The sequence below is a fragment of the Diplodia seriata genome (genome assembly GCF_021436955.1).
Source record: "Diplodia seriata strain FDS-637 chromosome Unknown scaffold_4, whole genome shotgun sequence".
Lineage (NCBI taxonomy): Eukaryota > Fungi > Ascomycota > Dothideomycetes > Botryosphaeriales > Botryosphaeriaceae > Diplodia > Diplodia seriata.
Window position 1 is genome coordinate 1,792,964 of NW_027117311.1, and position 16,513 is coordinate 1,809,476.

The window sequence follows — 16,513 nt, forward strand, 5'->3', positions numbered from 1 at the left end:
TCAACCAAACATATCTGCCAAGCCCCCCAGCTCGGGACTACCCCCCCTCTTGATCGTCGCGGGTCCCTGCTCCACGGTCATATACTGCTCCTGCACCTGGGGCTTCTTCTGGCGCTCCACGCGGCTCATCTTGCCCTGCTCATGGATGCTCACGCCCCTGACGCCGCTCAGCAAGTCCAGCACGACACCGCGCTGCTGCCTCTCGCTGGCGACGCTCTGGATGTGCGCGAACGCGCGGTCCACCTTGTCGGGGCGGTTGCTCAGGCCGGGGAGGCTCAGGATGATGGCGTGGGCCTGGGCAGCGTCGAGCAGGATGACATGCGCGATGAGGGCGGCGAGGTCCTTCTGGGCGTCGACGAACGGCGGCTCGTGCAGCGACGTGATGGCCGCCTGCAGCACGTCGCAGCAGAGGTAGCCGCGCGCCGGGCCGTGCTCCTTGAGGTGCGGCGCCGCGCCGCGCAGCACCCGCGACACGAGCGTGACGCAGCGCGTGTCGCGCACCCGGATCACGGTGCGGCAGAAGACGAGGACGGGCTCGAAGACCGAGGGCGTGCTCAGGATGAAGGTCGACATGCGCTCCGCCTTGGCGGCGGCGGCCGCCGCCGCGGTCGAGCGGTCGTGCGAGGCCGACGAGGTGTTGTCTATGGACAGTGTCAGCGAAGTCAGCGCTTCTTGGAGGTCGTTGGTGACGGCGAGCTGCTTGCGCTCCTTCAGCTGCTTGCGCCGTGAGGTTTTCGTACCGAGCCGCACATCCTCGAGGAGAAGGGAGACCAGCATCACGGCTGAATGCGTGAGCTGGCGGAGGATGCTTTCGTTCTTCATCTCATCACCGAGATTGTCTTGGTCGCCGGCTTCGTTGATCTGTCTGTTGATCGTGTCCCACTCGGTGCTGATCTTAGTGTCGAGTTCATTGAAGAGACTGGAGACAATGGGCGGCAGGAACTGAGAACGAAGGTGGATGGGGCAGTTCTCAATAAGCTGTGTGGAAATGTTGAGCAGGACGGAAACGTGATGTGCAGAGAGTGCCTGTGCGTTCTCAAACAGTGCTTGACTGAGAGGGACCGGAAGATCACTGATGCCGTAGAAGTGATCTTTGAACCTGGTGAAACCGTAAAGAATGTAGTAGCAGACCTCGCGGATCTGCCTGACTGTGCCGCGTACCGTGGAAGCGAATCCCTCATACGACGATTTGGATCCGCTCACGCGTGCAAAGAAGTCGTCTCTGCTCTCCGTTGAGATACCGGCCTGCCAGAACCTGTCTGTAAGGACACGCTTCATGACCACTTGCATCTCCGGAGGCAGATGAGACCAATTACGCATGTTCATGAATGCCTGCGCGTGGCTGACGAGTTGCAGGAGATTCGGCAGTACTGCAGGAAGGGCGTCCGACCAAAGGGCACACGCAATCTCATACGGATGAGAGCTTTCGCGCAGCTTTTCAGTCGAAGCGCCCAGGAGATTCTTCGTCAGCCGGAGCGGCAGCCTCTGGAAACGAGCTAGGATCTCGGCTTGTTTTGCCTGACCTTCAGCATCCAGTTGCTGTTGCGCCCAGTCTGAGACTCTGTGGAAACCGCGGGATGCAAGGAAGTCTGTGATATCGCCAAGACCGAGCATTTCGCAGAACGATTGGAACGAAGATAGCGAGGCGCTCAGCTCATGATTCGTCCAGCCATCCTTTACCATGTCCATCATTTGCTTCAAGCGAGCTTCCCGAACGTCGCGGTCTAGCGTAGTGGCGCGATGGACTATGATGAAAAGGAATGCTGTGTAACCCATCCGCTGCCGTTCATCGATGAGGCGGTTGTTCACGATATCGTTGATCTTGTGCTCGAGCTCGTCATATACTGACAGAAAGTGATCGGGGAATGCAATGGCGAGTCTCTGGATCTCAGCGGTGCAGGCTTGTTCCAAACCCTTGACCGCTTCGGAGTAAGGTGGTGCTGAAGGCTCGTCGCGCAGGGGCAGGTTCAGAATGTATTCGAGCAACTGCAAAGCAAAGCTTGGCCTGGAAGACAATGCCTTGGTGGCGAATGTGACCATGAGCTGAATGATCTTCCTATTGATTTCAGGATCCTCAAAGCGAATGGTGAGGACTCCTTGGCACCATTTTTCAAACGCATCCTGCATGATCGTCCTATTGCCCTCATCTTCTTCAGGCTCGGATCCATGACCGGCAATCCACTTCAAGTAGCCTTTCAAAGCGGCATCGACGACAGTGATCTGGGCGTCCGCCCGGAGCACAGAGGGAGAGTTTTTCGAAAACGTTTGCGGCGAGAAAGGAGCGAGACCGTCATAGAGGTTAGTGAACAAGCTGGTTGCTTGACCAAGAATATGCTGCATAGCGTCCAGCGGCATCTTGCGAACAATCACCTCTACGACGTCTACGCAGTACCTACGGTAGTTTCCGAGGAATGCATGTCTTTCGGGCGCCGTGTCTAGGTCCTCGATGAGGAGCACGAAGGTGGGATTATCCGAGTCCTCAGGCAAGGCTTCGTAGCGCAGTAGGCGAGAGCTGCAAGTCTCTAATAGGGCAGGAACTAATTGTAGAACCGCAGGAGAATCTCTGATGGAACGAGTGCGCAGCAATCTTGTCCACGCATGTAGAACAGGAATGGAAACGACGAGACTAGGGTGGCCAAGGACTTCGTATAAGAGCCTCAGGAAAGCGGGCATATCACTTTCCTCGGGAATGAGGCTAGGTTTAGCTTCCACGAAGCTGCCCAGGTTGGAAAGCAACTGCACGCTTGTCAGAACCGTGTTGGGTACGCAGTCGAAATTGTGTTTACCTCGGAAAGTTTCTTCGACAGAGTGTACTTGGGTTCGTCTATGTCGTTGGCATCTAAACCCTTCGATGTCCATTGGAAAAGCTCGGCCATGAGGTTAACGATCTGCGGTGCGAACATGGGGCATATGATGTCGATGAAGTCTTGGTCGCCGAAGTTTTGGCGAGCGTAGATAGCAAAGAGAGCCTCGACGGCAGCCTGCCCGGATGAATTAGCAAAAATTGGTCTCGATAATCACCAGGCTGTCTCACCGTTTGCATCGGGACAATGGGTACGGAAAGCGCCCTTCCAATGTGGTTAATACTGTCAGTGGAGACGATGGCTTTGGGAATCAACCACGACATGGTCGAGCGGAGGGTATTCAGCGCCTTGACGGCGATGTGGCAGACATTGTCGTCATTTTCGGCATTGTTGACCAGACACCAGTCAAGCAGGTCGCAGACGCGCTTGACCCAGCCCTCGTCGCCGAAGCGCACGTCGAGGTTGGGGTCGCGGCCGGGCAGCTCTTCCTGGATGACGGCGATGGGGGTGAAGATGCTGACACAGGCCTTGCCCAGCTCGTTGCCGCGCAAGCTGGCGACGGGATCCTCTCTGTTGAAGACGTCCTCGGCGAGGGTTTCGAGTATATACAAGACCAAGCCTTGATGCTCCAGCGACGACGCCCACAGCCGCACCAGCTGCTCGTCCATGTCCATCCACTCCGCGCCCCAGCTCCTCTTGGCCACCTCGGCCCACAGCTGTCCGATTTTGTTCCTCACGTATACGGGGCCCTGCTGGACGGCGCCCTCGGCGAGCTGGACGACCCAGCCGCGCATGGCGTCGGCCTGCTCTTCGCTGAAATCTTCCCACCCATATTTGATCGAGTATTCCAGCACGGTGAGGCCGTAGTAACGGAGGTGCACGGGGTGCGAGGCTTCGAGAGCGAGCTGGAAGCCATAGGCGGGAGCGTCGCGGTGCTGCTTCACCTGCTCAAGGTAGGCCGAAGCGTCCTGGCGCGTGTTGTTGGAGGAGCGTGGGTCGAAAATGGCTTCCAGCGCTTGGAGCATGCGCGCGAAGTCGGCAGGGCTCTGCTGGCCGTCAAGGCCATTGCTGCGGTCCTGCGGAGAGCCGTCCATGGTGGTGCGATGTCAGTGAGGGCAGGGATTACGATGCGGCGAAGCGACGGCCTCAGGTGCTCTTGGGGCGGAGCTGGCGAAAGGCGGTGGATTCCTCTGGAAGCCTGGGATTGCGGTGGGCGATGTGAGCAGGGCCGGCCGTCATAGCAGCGGAAGGGGACTCGGGTCGGGGCGCGGATTAAGCGGCGGCGAGCATGGTGGTGGGCAGGAAGAAGAGCTGGCCGTGGTTTCCAATTGCAGCGAGTTGGTTTGCCCGCCGCGGCTGGAGCGGAGCGCCAAGCCCCAGCATGCACAAAACGCGGAGTCACCTGCTGCGAGCCCACGCTGTCTGTCCCACCCGCCCGGAACGCCTGCATGCGGCCCAATAAGGCTGACTTCAATCCTGAATTCCAGGTTCCCACCGCTGTCCTGCAGCTATATACACAGTCTCGTGACCATCACATCACCACGCATTTCTGCCCCGTCGTCTCCTGGCACTGCTCGATGTAGCCGTCCTCGTCCGCGCCCAGCGCCTGCTGCGTCTTCACCCCCGACACCGTCATCTTCTGCTCGCCCTCTGAGTGCCACCACTTCAGCATCTGGATCGGCCCGGCCGCTGTTTCTTCCATGCTAATCGTCCACTTCCCCCCGCTCACCTCCACTGATACCTTCCCTTGCGGGAAGTGGAACTCCGGCAAAAATACTTCTGTGGGGCCACCCTCGCCGGACGAGCTGGGCGCCTCTAACGAGAGCGTGAACACGCAGTTGCGCAGGTCAAACCCGTAGTTAAGAATCGTGCCGTGAGTCAGCGTTGGTGTCGGCCGAACGTAAGCTTCAGCCGCACGATACCCTGCTTTGTCCGGTTTTCCGTTGCTACTCACACCGCCGGGTGTCATCTGGTCTTCGGCAAGCGTTTGCTTCAGATTAGAAGGCGATACACGCGCTGACTCGGATGACTGGCTGCGCGAGTACGACGGTGACTCAGGATCTGACGCAGGCGACGACAGCGTAGGCAGCGGCGGGTCGTCGAGCGAGAAGATCGACAAGTCTTCTCCGTTCCACTGGTCTCCCCACTTGTGATTGTTCTTTTCTTGGTCAGCATTTATTGGGTGTGAGCGCAAAGGGAATCTTACCGTGGCTACGTAGGTCCAAAGAGTAAAACCATTGGCGTGGCTCGCTTCCAGCGCGTAGTGGTTCGCGTCCATAGCAGCGATCTGGCTGCTGTAGTCTCCAGTCTTGTACGCGTGCTTGTCGTCCATATCGTACGGAATCCCGATCTCGCTAAAGAGACAAGGACGTGGGCCCATGTTCTCCATACCTTCATCCCTGATGGCAGCCAACTGATCCCGGAAGCAATTTCTGATGGCCGTCTCTCCGATCTTAATGGCAAACACGGGTGACCAGTACTTGCCACGAAGAACACCAAAAACATCGACGTTCCATACCCGATTCCACTTCTTCGTCATGAGCGTGACTCCGTCGTAAAAGTGGGGGGTGAAGACCATATTCGGGTCGTCGTCTTCGGTGCCCTTGATAGAAGGTGGTATTTCCAAGACCGGCGGCTGGCAGAACATGATGGTGTCTGGGAAAACGCTTCTGACCGTCTCCCTGTGTCTCCTGTAATAGTGCATGAACCAGTTGTTCGTGTAATACTCGTAGCTGATCGTCTTCCCGTTGTCCGGGTCCTTCGAGAAATAGTCCTTTTTGAGCAAGGTGTCGGATGCAGGATCCCAAATCCCATGCTGCGCCCACAGACATTCCCCCAACTTCCACCCTGGATCACGCTGGAAGCCGTAATGACTTTCGTCGTAGTCTGCGGGCAGCCAAGCCGACTGCCCTTCGGGATCCACGAGGACCGAACCGGACTTGAAAGGACCCATTCCGCCGAAATCCCAAGTGTCAATTTCGCATGCTCTTCCGGAGCCCGTAAGGATCGCTTGCCAAGCCGTCGGCGACGTGCCCTTCTGTAACTTCTGTTCTGAAGGAATTACCGACAAATCTTCCCACCCGATAAGTCCCCTGTTCGGCTCGTTTATGCTCTCCCAGCCGATGATGAGGTCGTTGTCCAGGTCCCCTGCTTCCTGAATGCGTAGCGCCAGGTGTTTAAGAGCAGCGAAGAAGTGATCCTGAAGGTAATCTTGAATGTTCACGCCGTCAATGATCGCTTTCGGCGCAAACGCCTTTCCGGCGAAGAAGAGAGTGAATATGGACTGGCACGCCAGCCGGGAGTAATTCGTAGCCCATATCATCTTGGGGAACTGCTCGGGGTCGGGGTAAGTGTTTTGGACGAGGGAGGCTTCGGTGATGTCAAAAGCTCGAGGGTTCAGTCCGCAGGCATAGATAGTCCAGAGGGGGGCCCCGGAACCGCCGGTGAACCTGGACCACTGCGTTCACGATCAGAGGGATCAGCGTGGAGGGAGAAGTATTGCATTTCAAGTCTACGTACGACATCCTGGTGCGGATCCATGAACACATAGAAGCCATACTCCTTGGCCACTCGGAGGATGGCGATGGTGTGCTGTATCCACTCCTCGTCGTACTTGCCCGGCCCTGCGTGCTCGATTGCCTCCCACGTAAAGATGTATCGGATGGTGTTGTAGCCTATCTTCCTCAGTCTCGTGAAGTGGGTGTGGGCGGTGTCGACAGTGAACGGGCGATCGACGAAAGACACGGTGTCGCCATCGTAGAAGGCGTCAGCGACATGCGAGGGCTGATCCGGGTGTGCGGGGAATTTGGCGTCAGCGGCAACGTTGATGCCATGTAGGGTGACTTCGCGGTTGCTGGGATCACGGAATGTACGGCCGTCAACGCGCAAGCGGAGGGGAGCCATGTCGGGCGAATGTTGAGGAGGGAGCAAAGGGGAAGCGGGGCGGCGATGTAAGGTAGGGTAGGGTATGGTAGATATAGGACGAGAGTACGAGTACGAGCAGTGGTAGGTGCGGCTCGAGCAGCTAATGGAGGTAGACCCGCTTGCGGAGGCGGAGGCGACGAGGAGGTTCAGGCGCCACAGAGGCACACCGCGGCATCCTGGCAATCCCGCGTGCGTCATTGACCCGGCCGGTGCGTAGGGGTCTCACGGAATGAATCCCGGTTGGGGAGCTCTGGGACACGGATAGGCGCATTGCAGCTAGGTGAGGGCTCTGGCCCATGCGTCAGATTGGAATGTTGGATTTATTTGCAGTTTGCTACTCACATGCCCGGGTGCCGAAGCAGCAATGGTTCATCTGTCATCGCTCCAATGCTCTTTGACGCGGCACATCCTCGGGCGAGATAGGCCGATAAGCCAACGTGGCCCATGCGCAGGCAGGCGCGTGCCTGGCCGGGGCGATGCTCCCAAATGGCCAGCTTTCCTCATTCCTCAATCATGCACCTCTGTTTGTTTTAATACCTCCGAGTCCGAAGCACTCGACCACGCTCGCTGTCCTTCCGCACGCTTCCGCTACCATGCTGCTCCCGCTGCGCGTCCTGGCGGTCGGCGCTGCCCTGCCGTTCGCCCTCGCCCTTTCGCCTGCCAGCATTCCCGCTGACACGCCCGTCTCGAAACTGATCGCCACCGCCAACCAGCAACTTGCCGCCGGCAACGCGCAGGATGCCCTGGCCTACTTCGATGCCGCTGTGACTCGAGACCCCAAGAACTACCTCACCTTGTTCAAGCGCGGCGCCACCTACCTCTCCCTCGGCAAGAACAACCAGGCCCAGCTGGATTTCGACAAGGTCCTCGCCATAAAGCCAGACTTCGAGGGCGCCCTGATCCAGCGCGCGAAGCTGAAGAGCCGCCACGGCGATTGGGACGCCGCGCGCAAAGACTACGAGACTGCGGGCAAGAAGGGAGGCCCGGAGATTACGGAATTGGAGGAGGCACAGGGCGCAGCGACTCTCGCCGCCGAGGCGGAGCAACAGGGCGACTGGGATGGCTGCATAACCAATGCCGGCGTCGCCGTCATGGTTGCCGGCGGCAATCTGGAACTGCGCAAGCTGAGGGCGAGGTGCCGGTTCGAGAAGGGCGAGGTTGCGGAGGGTGTCAATGACCTGCAGCATGTGCTGCAGATAAACTCGGGTTCCATTGAGCCCCACCTCCAGAGTTCGGCCATGACATTTTACTCCCTCGGCGAGACCGACAAGGGTTTGGCGCATATCCGCAAGTGTCTTCAGTCGGACCCTGACTCCAAGTCCTGTATGAAGCTCATGAAGCGCGAGAAGGCATTGGACAAGCAACTCAAGAAGGCAAAGGGATTGATGGAGAAGAGACAATATGCCGGCGCAGTCAAACTTCTGATCAAGTCGAGTGAAAGCGCAGGCCTCCTCGAGGACGTCAAGGAGGACATCAAGCAGTACAAAGAGGAGGGTTACATCCACAAGAAAACTCCGGATGGGCTCTACACGAACCTTGTCGAGATGGTTTGCGAGGCTTATGTTGAGGTGAGTGCCATGGGAGCCTTTGGATTGGACGCGGATGCTTACAATGCTACAGATGAACAACAAGAAGCGCGCGGAGCCGTACTGTGCGGAAGCACACAAACTCAACCCGAACAACCTTCATGGACTCATCCTTGACGCAGAACGCAAGATTGACGCAGATGAGTTTGAACCGGCTATCCACATTCTGAACGACGCCAAGGAGAAGGCAAAGGAGCAAGGAAACCAGCAGCTGCAACGAAAGATTCAGGAGCTCCAGCAAAAAGCGCACAATCTTCTGAAGCGGTCAAAGCAGAAGGACTACTATAAGGTCCTGGGCGTGTCGAGGGACGCGGACGAGAGGGAAATCAAGCGGGCATACCGCAAGCTTACTAAGGAACACCACCCCGACAAAGCGTCGCAGAAGGACATTACGCCAGAGGAAGCACAAAAGAAGATGGCCTCGATCAATGAGGCCTACGAAGTGCTCAGCGATCCGGAGCTCAAGGCGCGGTTCGACAACGGCGACGACCCCAACGACAACGAGGGGCAATCAAACCCGTTCCAGGGCTCGCCATTTGGCGGCCCAGGTGGCCAGCAATTCTTCATGCGGCAAGGAGGCCCGGGAGGATCGTTCAAGTTCCACGCGGGTGGTGGTGGATTCGGTGGAGGCTTCCCCGGTGGGGGGTTCGGAGGGTTCAATTTTTAGAGTACTTGCAGCATATGCGAAGGAGTCGTTCTATTTTTCGATAGTGGCGTTACTTTGGGGTGGGACAAAATCGTACTCGAGAGAGTCGGTGGCGTAGAGCTGCGTACTTGCCGATCAGACAGCACGCTGTACAGGGTGTTTAGGGGGAAGGAGTCCTGGGTCATGCTTTGATAGTCGAGCGCCGAGCGGCGCGGTTGCGCTGCCCCACTTCTATACGGCGCCCAATGAGAGCGCTTTAATGTAGAGTGAATTGCGAAGCATTGTCAGTGCTACTCAGCAGGACGCTGGCGCGTGAAACGGCGTATCGGTGGTCATGGGCGGCGGATGCAGTTGCCGGCTTGGGATCATTTGGCGCGTGGGAAGATCCAGGCCCTTGCAAGTTACAAAAGGCCACTGCACCGGCTAGCTGCCCCTCCGACCGCCCCACGCAGCAGCACCAGAGACGATGCATCTTGCGCGCCGGCGCCAGCATGGAGTTCGAGGTTTCCTACAGCCTCGATAATGCCGAACAGTTCTGGGAAGGTACGAAATCGAAACACGCGCCCGCTGCTCACACTGACGCGTTGCAGAGCTGGACGACATCGTCTGCGCTCGCTGCGACTCGCACGAAGCCATAGACAGCACCCTCCGCCAGTACCTCGCCTTCGCCAACAACTTCCACGGTGCGCCCCGCTCCCCGCTGCTTGCCTGACTGGACGCCTGTTGACGCTTCCAGAGGAATACCTCCAAACCGAAGACGACCTCAAGCAGTGCGCGAGCACCCTGCTGGAACACTCCATCTACACCAAGAACAAGGACTACGTGCGCCGGCAGTTTGTCTACAGCCTGCTTCAGGTATTGCGCCCGCCTGCCCGGCCATGCAGCTAGTGAGGCTTTTGCTGATGCCATGCTAGGAGGATGACCCGCCGACGCTGCAGGTGGTTGCAGCCGTGCTGCTGATCGATGGCCTCGCCGACGATGACGACCAGCAGGTGTTCCACATGATGAACAAGGAAGGAGCCTTCTCGCGCCTCGTTGAGCTCATTAGGAACACCGATCTCGACGAGCAGAAGAACCTACACCGCCTACTTCTACAGCTCATTTACGAGATGTCGAGAATAGAACGTCTTTCGGCCGAAGAGCTAGGTGGGCTTTCACGCATTACACTCGTTGGGTCGCACTGCTGACGCAAGCTTTAGCTGTGGTTGACGATGCCTTCGTTCTTGGCCTCTTTCAGACGGTCGAGGAGCTTTTTGGCGATTCAAATGATCCGTTCTGCTACCACGTCATTCGTGTTCTGGTACAGGCCCCACCGACATGCGTCAGTCCCCAGATGCTAACCATGGATCGTAGCTGGTTCTAAACGAGCAATACTTCGTAGCCAATATTCCGACCCCGGCGGTGCCGCTCACGAATCGTGTTATCAAGGCTCTCTCGACCCACGGCAACATCTACAAGACTTTCGGAGAGAACATGATCCTGCTGCTGAACCGTGAGACGGAGGCTTCGCTCACCCTGCTCATCCTAAAGCTTCTCTACCTCTTATTCCTCAACGAGAAGACGTGCGACTACTTCTACACCAACGACCTATACGTGCTCATCGACATCATCATCCGCAACCTGCTGGACCTGCCGTCGGACGACACGACGTCGGCAGCGATCCGGCACACGTACCTGCGCGTGCTGCACCCGCTGCTGGCCAATAGCCAGGTCAACCGGCCGCCGCACTACAAGCCGGACGAATTGCTCAAGATGCTGGACTACCTCAGCGCGGCCAATGACAATCCGTGGCGTCACTTCGAGTCGCACGACGAGACGACGATCCGGCTGGCCAAGCGCTGCGCCGAGGTGGCCTGGTTGAACAAGCGCCGCGCCAGCTTCTCGCTCGACGGCACCGCCGAAGGTCGCGACAGTCCTAATCAAGAAGGCCACAAGGCTGTGGCACAGCGGATGCTAGGTATGAGCGTGCCGACGGCGGGCGAGAGTGCGCTTAGTGTCGTCGAGGTTGCGGCGCACCAAGAGAAGCCGGGCGTGCAGACGCCGAGCAAGGTCAGGGATGCCCAGGAGTGAGGAAGGCAAGTTTTGAATTTGGCGGGTCGATTATCCTCTGCTGCATGCGCTGGTGTTGGAGGCGTCTGGGTGTGGTGGCACTCCTGCCTGGGAACATTGCGATTCATCCGAGATTACTAGTAGTGAGTTGATAATTGCTTGGTTGTCGATAATGCTGTGCGAATCTTTCCTTATTAGAGTGAACACGGACATGTATTACATCGCCCCGGTGTCTGAAACCACACAATTGAATCCGATACGCAATACCCGAACGTGGAAAATATAACGAATGACCTGTAATGGCGGGGGAGCTCTTCTGCCCGGCCCGTGCTCCGTAGGGCTGAAGGACCCATGACGTCCACTCTCTTTCTCGAACGCGTCCCGCGTCTTCCACGACCACAACCGCCGCCGCCTGCCGCAACGCAAGACACACCCACCTCCCACGCCACCCAACCACACTACCAAACTCCCCGTCCATGGGCCGAGCGATTCGCTCGCTTCCCCCGCCGCAATCGCCGTAAATCACGGAGAGCAATCGCACCACCAACCACAAAATGGCCCCGCCATCCAACAAGGCGGCCCTCAAAGCCGCCAAAGCCGCCATCGACGCCCAGCAATGGGACGACGCGATCGCGCACGCCACGGCGGTGCTCGAGAACGACGCGCAAAACTACTTCGCCCGCCTGTTCCTGGGCCGCGCGCTGGACAAGCAGGGCAAGCCGGACGACGCGGCCAAGGCGTACGAGGAGGCCGCGGCGATCAAGCCGGAGGACGACCAGGCGCTGTTGGGGCTGAGGGGCGTGTACGAGAGCAGGGGAGGCGACAGGGTGGATGAGCATACGAGGGTCGGGGCGAGGCTGGCAGGGGTTTATGCGGGGATGTGAGTGTTTTTATGGTTTTTTCCCCTTCTTCTTCAATTCTTTTGGGGGGTCGTCCAGGCGGCGGTATTGGGTGTCTTGCTGATCTTGCGTGCGGTGGTGTAGGGACGACGCGCATAGAGCGCAGATCGCCGTTGACAAGGTGGTGGATCTGGCCCGCGCAAAGGGCTCCAAGGCCCAGTACAGGCGCGCGCTCGAGGTGTACCTGCCCACGAGCGAGCATTACGGATTCCTCGAGGGCCGCGTGCCGCATCCGAGCGCGACGTACACGCGCATCGTGGAGATCGTCGAGCAGGAGGAGAAGGAGAAGATCAACAAGGAGATTGGTGAGAGGAGGACGCGGCTGGGCGCGCGCATCGGCCAGGTGACTACCGAGGTCAAGAGAGAGGTGTACGAGGCTAGTCAGCTTGAGGAGCTGTATCAGGCCGTTGTGGATTGGACGCAGGATGATGAGGTGAGGCGGACGTATGAGGAGAAGCTGCTGCAGCGCGCGTTTGATACGCTCGCGGTGCTGCCGGCTGAAAAGAAGCCAGAGAAGAGGGAGCAGGTGCTCAAGCTCGCGCATGGCATGGTCATCATCAAGCATCCGTTTGCGCTGGCTTGGCGGTTGGAGCTGGAGTGGACCGATGTGGAGACGCTACAGCAGTTCGATGCGAATGTTGTGAGGGAGTTCGTTGAATTCTTCCCGGATGATGGACTAGCGAGGTTATTGAAGGGATACCTCATCAGCGAGATTGCGCCATTCCCGTTGAAATTGCCGCAGGAGCCAAAGGAGGGCGAGGATGAGAAGAAAGAAGAGGAAGCACCATTGAGCCAGGAGGATAGACTGCTGCTGATGACAGAGGGTCTTGACGATGCGAAGCAATCTCCCCTCGCCCACCGACTGATGGGCGAATACTACCTCCACCTGGAGGAGTTTGAGAGCTGCGTCGAGATCGCTCGAAAAGGTCTGAAGCTTGTCGTCACTGAGGCTCAGAAGAGTGGGCTGGAATTCCAGAACAACAAAGATGCTATCAATAGCACTCTTGCTACTTCGCTCATCCAGTATCAGTCCCCCAAGAACCACCCTGAGGCGAAGTCTATCTTCCATGAGATCCTGCAGCGCAAAGCTACTTTCACCCCAGCGCTCATCGGAGTTGGTCTCATCCTTGAAGAGGAGGAAGAATACGCGGAAGCCATCGATTTCTTGAGCAGGGCATTGGCACGGGACCCGGAAAATGCACGGATAGGAGCTGAGACAGCTTGGTGTAAAGCTCTCAATGGCGATCACACCACAGCCCTTGGCGAGCTCGAGACGTACGTTGAGAAGATGAAGACTACGGATCTGAGGTCTCGAGACTTGAGGGCACAGACATTATACCGCATCGGCATCTGCATTTGGGAGATCGATCCCACACGACAGGCTCGCAAGGACCGGACGGGAGCATATGCCAGCTTCTTGCAGGCCATCAAGACAAACCCGAGCCTTTCTCCAGCATACACTAGCTTGGGTATCTACTACCAAGACTATGCCCGAGACAAGAGGCGTGCAAGACAATGCTTCCAGAAAGCCTTCGAGCTGTCTGCATCGGAGTTGGAGGCCGCTGAGCGCCTTGCTCGCTCGTTCGCTGATCAAGGTGACTGGGATATTGTCGAAGTCGTCGCTGAGCGCGCCATCGAATCCGGAAAATGCCGTCCCTCCCCCGGGTCAAAGAAGAAGAAGGGCGTGAGCTGGCCTTTCTCGGCAATGGGAATTGTACAGATGAACAAACAGGAGTACAGCAAGAGCGTCTATTCCTTCCTCTCGGCGCTACGCATCAGCCCGGATGACTACAACTCGTATGTCGGCTTGGGCGAGAGTTATCACAACTCCGGAAGGTACAACTCGGCCCTCAGAACCTTCAATTACGCAGAAAACCCGACAGACAGTGTGCAGATGAAGAAGCCCGCTGAGAATTGGTTCACGAAATACATGCTTGCAAATGTCAACCGCGAACTCGGCCAGTACGAAGAGGCCATTGATGGCTACAAGGAGGTTTTGGAGTCGAGACAAAACGAGTTTGGCGTTCAAATTGCGCTGCTCCAGACGCTTGTTGAGAGGGGCTGGCGGTACATCGAGACAGGCTTCTTCGGCAAGGCGGCGGACAGCGCTTTGGAAGCCCTTACGATTGCGAAGGCAGTGGCTGAGTACAAGCCTGAGGCTTTCAACTTGTGGAAGGCAGTAGGCGATGCTTGCTCAATCTTCGCATGGGTCCAGAGTAGGATTAAGGATCTACCTTTCGAGACGGTGAAGGCTTTGCTGGAGACAAGCATCGATACTAAAGAATTCGACATGTTCTCTGATAACGATGGGATTGGACAGGAGCAGCTTGCATCCTTATCACAACAGCCGAACGAGGGAGCACCGCCTGCTCGCAAGTGCCTCGAAGCGGCCATCCTCGCCCAGAAGCGAGCGATTTATGCCTGCGCTCACGACATTCACGCTCAAGCGGTCGCATGGTACAATCTTGGCTGGACGGAGTACAGATCGTATACCTGTTGTGAGGAGGACGTTGATTCCGCCGTACAGGGCAAAAAGAGCCTGAAGCTTCTCAAGGCGGCGATGAGATGCTTCAAGAGATCTATCGAGTTGGAGGCCGGCAACGCTGAGTTCTGGAACGCTCTCGGGATTGTGACCACACAGCTCAATCCTAAGGTCGCTCAGCACTCCCTCGTCCGAAGTCTCCATCTTAACGAACGCAACGCCAAGGTTTGGGTGAACCTCGGGACGCTGTATCTCTTGGAGAACGACTACGAGCTTGCCCACACAACTTTTGCCCGCGCTCAGTCCACAGATCCGGACTATCCGCAGGCTTGGCTGGGTGAAGGACTCATAGCTCTGCTATGGGGAGATGCAAAGGAGGCGTTGTCTCATTTCACCCATGCATTCGAGATCAGTGACGCTTCGTCTCTTGTCGTCAAGAGGCAGTACGCGGTCTCCACCTTCGACCACCTTCTTTCGTCGCCGTTGGCCTCTAATGACATCACAAAGCTCATCCAGCCCCTCTTCGCGCTCCAGCAGCTGTACTCGCAAAAATCAACAGACATCCCGCACCGCCACCTAGCAGCACTCTACCTGGAGCGGGTCGGCAACTACGACGTCGCCATCCCTGCGCTCGAAGAGATCTGCACCGCCGCTGAAGCCGACTTTGAGGTATCAGAGTCTCCAGAGGCCCTCTCCCGCTTCGCACAAGCCAAGGCCGACCTCGCCCGTAACCGCCTCGCGGCATCTGACTTCTCAACGGCCGCCGAAGACGCCGAAACTGCTTTGGACTTGACAGCTGAAGAAGAGGGCACCGGCATGAGTGCTGAGGCACGCCTCAAGGTCCGCCTGGGCGCACGTCTCACGGCGGGGCTAGCGCAGTACAAGCTCAACGCCATGGACGCGGCCATCGACCACTTCCGCACCGCGCTGCAGGACAGCGGCTCGGCGCCCGACGTCGTGTGCTCGCTCGCCGAGGTGCTGTGGGCCAAGGGCGGCGCCGCCGAGAAGAGCGTCGCGCGCGACCAGCTGTTCGAGTGCGTCGGCGAGCACGCGGACCACGTCGGCGCCGTCGTCCTGCTCGGCGCCATGGCCAGCCTGGACGAGGACGCGGACACGATGGACGCGGTGCGCGACGACCTGCAGGCCCTCCGCACCCGGCCCGGCCTGGACACGCACCAACTCCGCCGCATCGAGAAGGTCTTGGATGCCATCGCTGAGCTTTCTTCCTCGTCGTCGTCGTCGTCATCCACCGATGCCGTCAGGACGGAGGTCCAGACCAGCATCATGCTCGCGCCGCACCTGCCGCACGGCTGGACGCAGCTGGCGGATCTCGTCGCGGATGGAGAGCAGGAGGAGCAAGTGGCAGATGGCGAGGAACAGCAGCAGCAGCAGCTGTTCTACCCCGCCCAGATGGCCCTCGTCACGGCGAAGAGGGCCGTCCCGCCGAACGGCCCGCTGCAGGCGGAGGAGTTGGCCGCGGCGTTCGCGGGCGTGGGGACTGCGGCGGATGCGCAGAGGGCCGTCATGTGTGCGCCGTGGAGGGCGGAGGCGTGGGGCGCGTTGGCGGATTGTGTGGCGTAGGGCTGTCTGTGGTGCCGGAGGGATGGTGAGATTCGGAAAGTCGGGTTTTAGAAACCACTGGATGAAAAATACGGGTTTCACTAGTCCATACATGGGGTTTCAATTGTGGGCTGAAATGGGTTCTCAATCACTCAAATTCATGACCCTCGATTTCTTTTGTTCGCTATACTAGAACAGAAACAAATAAATGACATATTGAAAAAGAAACACCCCAGCAGCTTCAAGTGCAAATTGATCTGATCTGTGGATGATTTTGAAGTCCTGCTGTGTTAGTGTTAGTGGTGACGTCTCTGTCAAGGACGCAGGGTTGCTTACTTACCATACTTCTAGTCACTCGGTGTGTTGATTGATATCTGTTCCGGGGACTGTCCTGGAATCTGTTCGGGGCCATCTGGTGACGGCATTGTTCTCGCCTCCGAAATGAATAGATCACTGCGAATATCGCCATCATCTGCGTCCTGAACGTCCGAGTATTGTTTGGCGTTCAGAAGGAAGGCAACGTGATTCCGATGAGCCTTGGCGAGATTTTCAAAGTGCGATCC

General features: G+C 57.9%; 4 protein-coding genes across 4 annotated transcripts; 2 read left to right on the top strand and 2 right to left on the bottom strand.

Annotated features, from left to right (window-relative positions):
- Positions 1-3,898, bottom strand: MSN5 (karyopherin; the record flags this gene model as incomplete). Its single annotated transcript, XM_066775868.1, has 3 exons — positions 1-2,736; positions 2,787-2,981; positions 3,035-3,898. The coding sequence occupies 3 exons, from the start codon at positions 3,896-3,898 to the stop codon at positions 1-3; spliced, it is 3,795 nt and encodes a 1,264-aa protein (XP_066633749.1).
- A 437-nt stretch (positions 3,899-4,335) lies between these two features.
- On the bottom strand, positions 4,336-6,707 carry EGC1 (endo-1,4-beta-glucanase; the record flags this gene model as incomplete). The annotated part of the gene is made up of 3 exons (XM_066775869.1): positions 4,336-4,962; positions 5,011-6,261; positions 6,324-6,707. The coding sequence occupies 3 exons, from the start codon at positions 6,705-6,707 to the stop codon at positions 4,336-4,338; spliced, it is 2,262 nt and encodes a 753-aa protein (XP_066633750.1).
- Positions 6,708-7,321: 614 nt separating this feature from the next.
- On the top strand, positions 7,322-11,030 carry SLS55_004412 (uncharacterized protein; the record flags this gene model as incomplete). Its single annotated transcript, XM_066775870.1, has 8 exons — positions 7,322-8,296; positions 8,349-8,959; positions 9,475-9,503; positions 9,551-9,643; positions 9,697-9,815; positions 9,875-10,106; positions 10,160-10,260; positions 10,314-11,030. The coding sequence occupies 8 exons, from the start codon at positions 7,322-7,324 to the stop codon at positions 11,028-11,030; spliced, it is 2,877 nt and encodes a 958-aa protein (XP_066633751.1).
- Positions 11,031-11,563: 533 nt separating this feature from the next.
- SKI3 (Superkiller protein 3) lies at positions 11,564-15,971 on the top strand (the record flags this gene model as incomplete). The annotated part of the gene is made up of 2 exons (XM_066775871.1): positions 11,564-11,889; positions 11,993-15,971. 2 exons carry the CDS (start codon positions 11,564-11,566, stop codon positions 15,969-15,971), a joined length of 4,305 nt encoding a protein of 1,434 aa, XP_066633752.1.
- Positions 15,972-16,513: the final 542 nt, after the last annotated feature.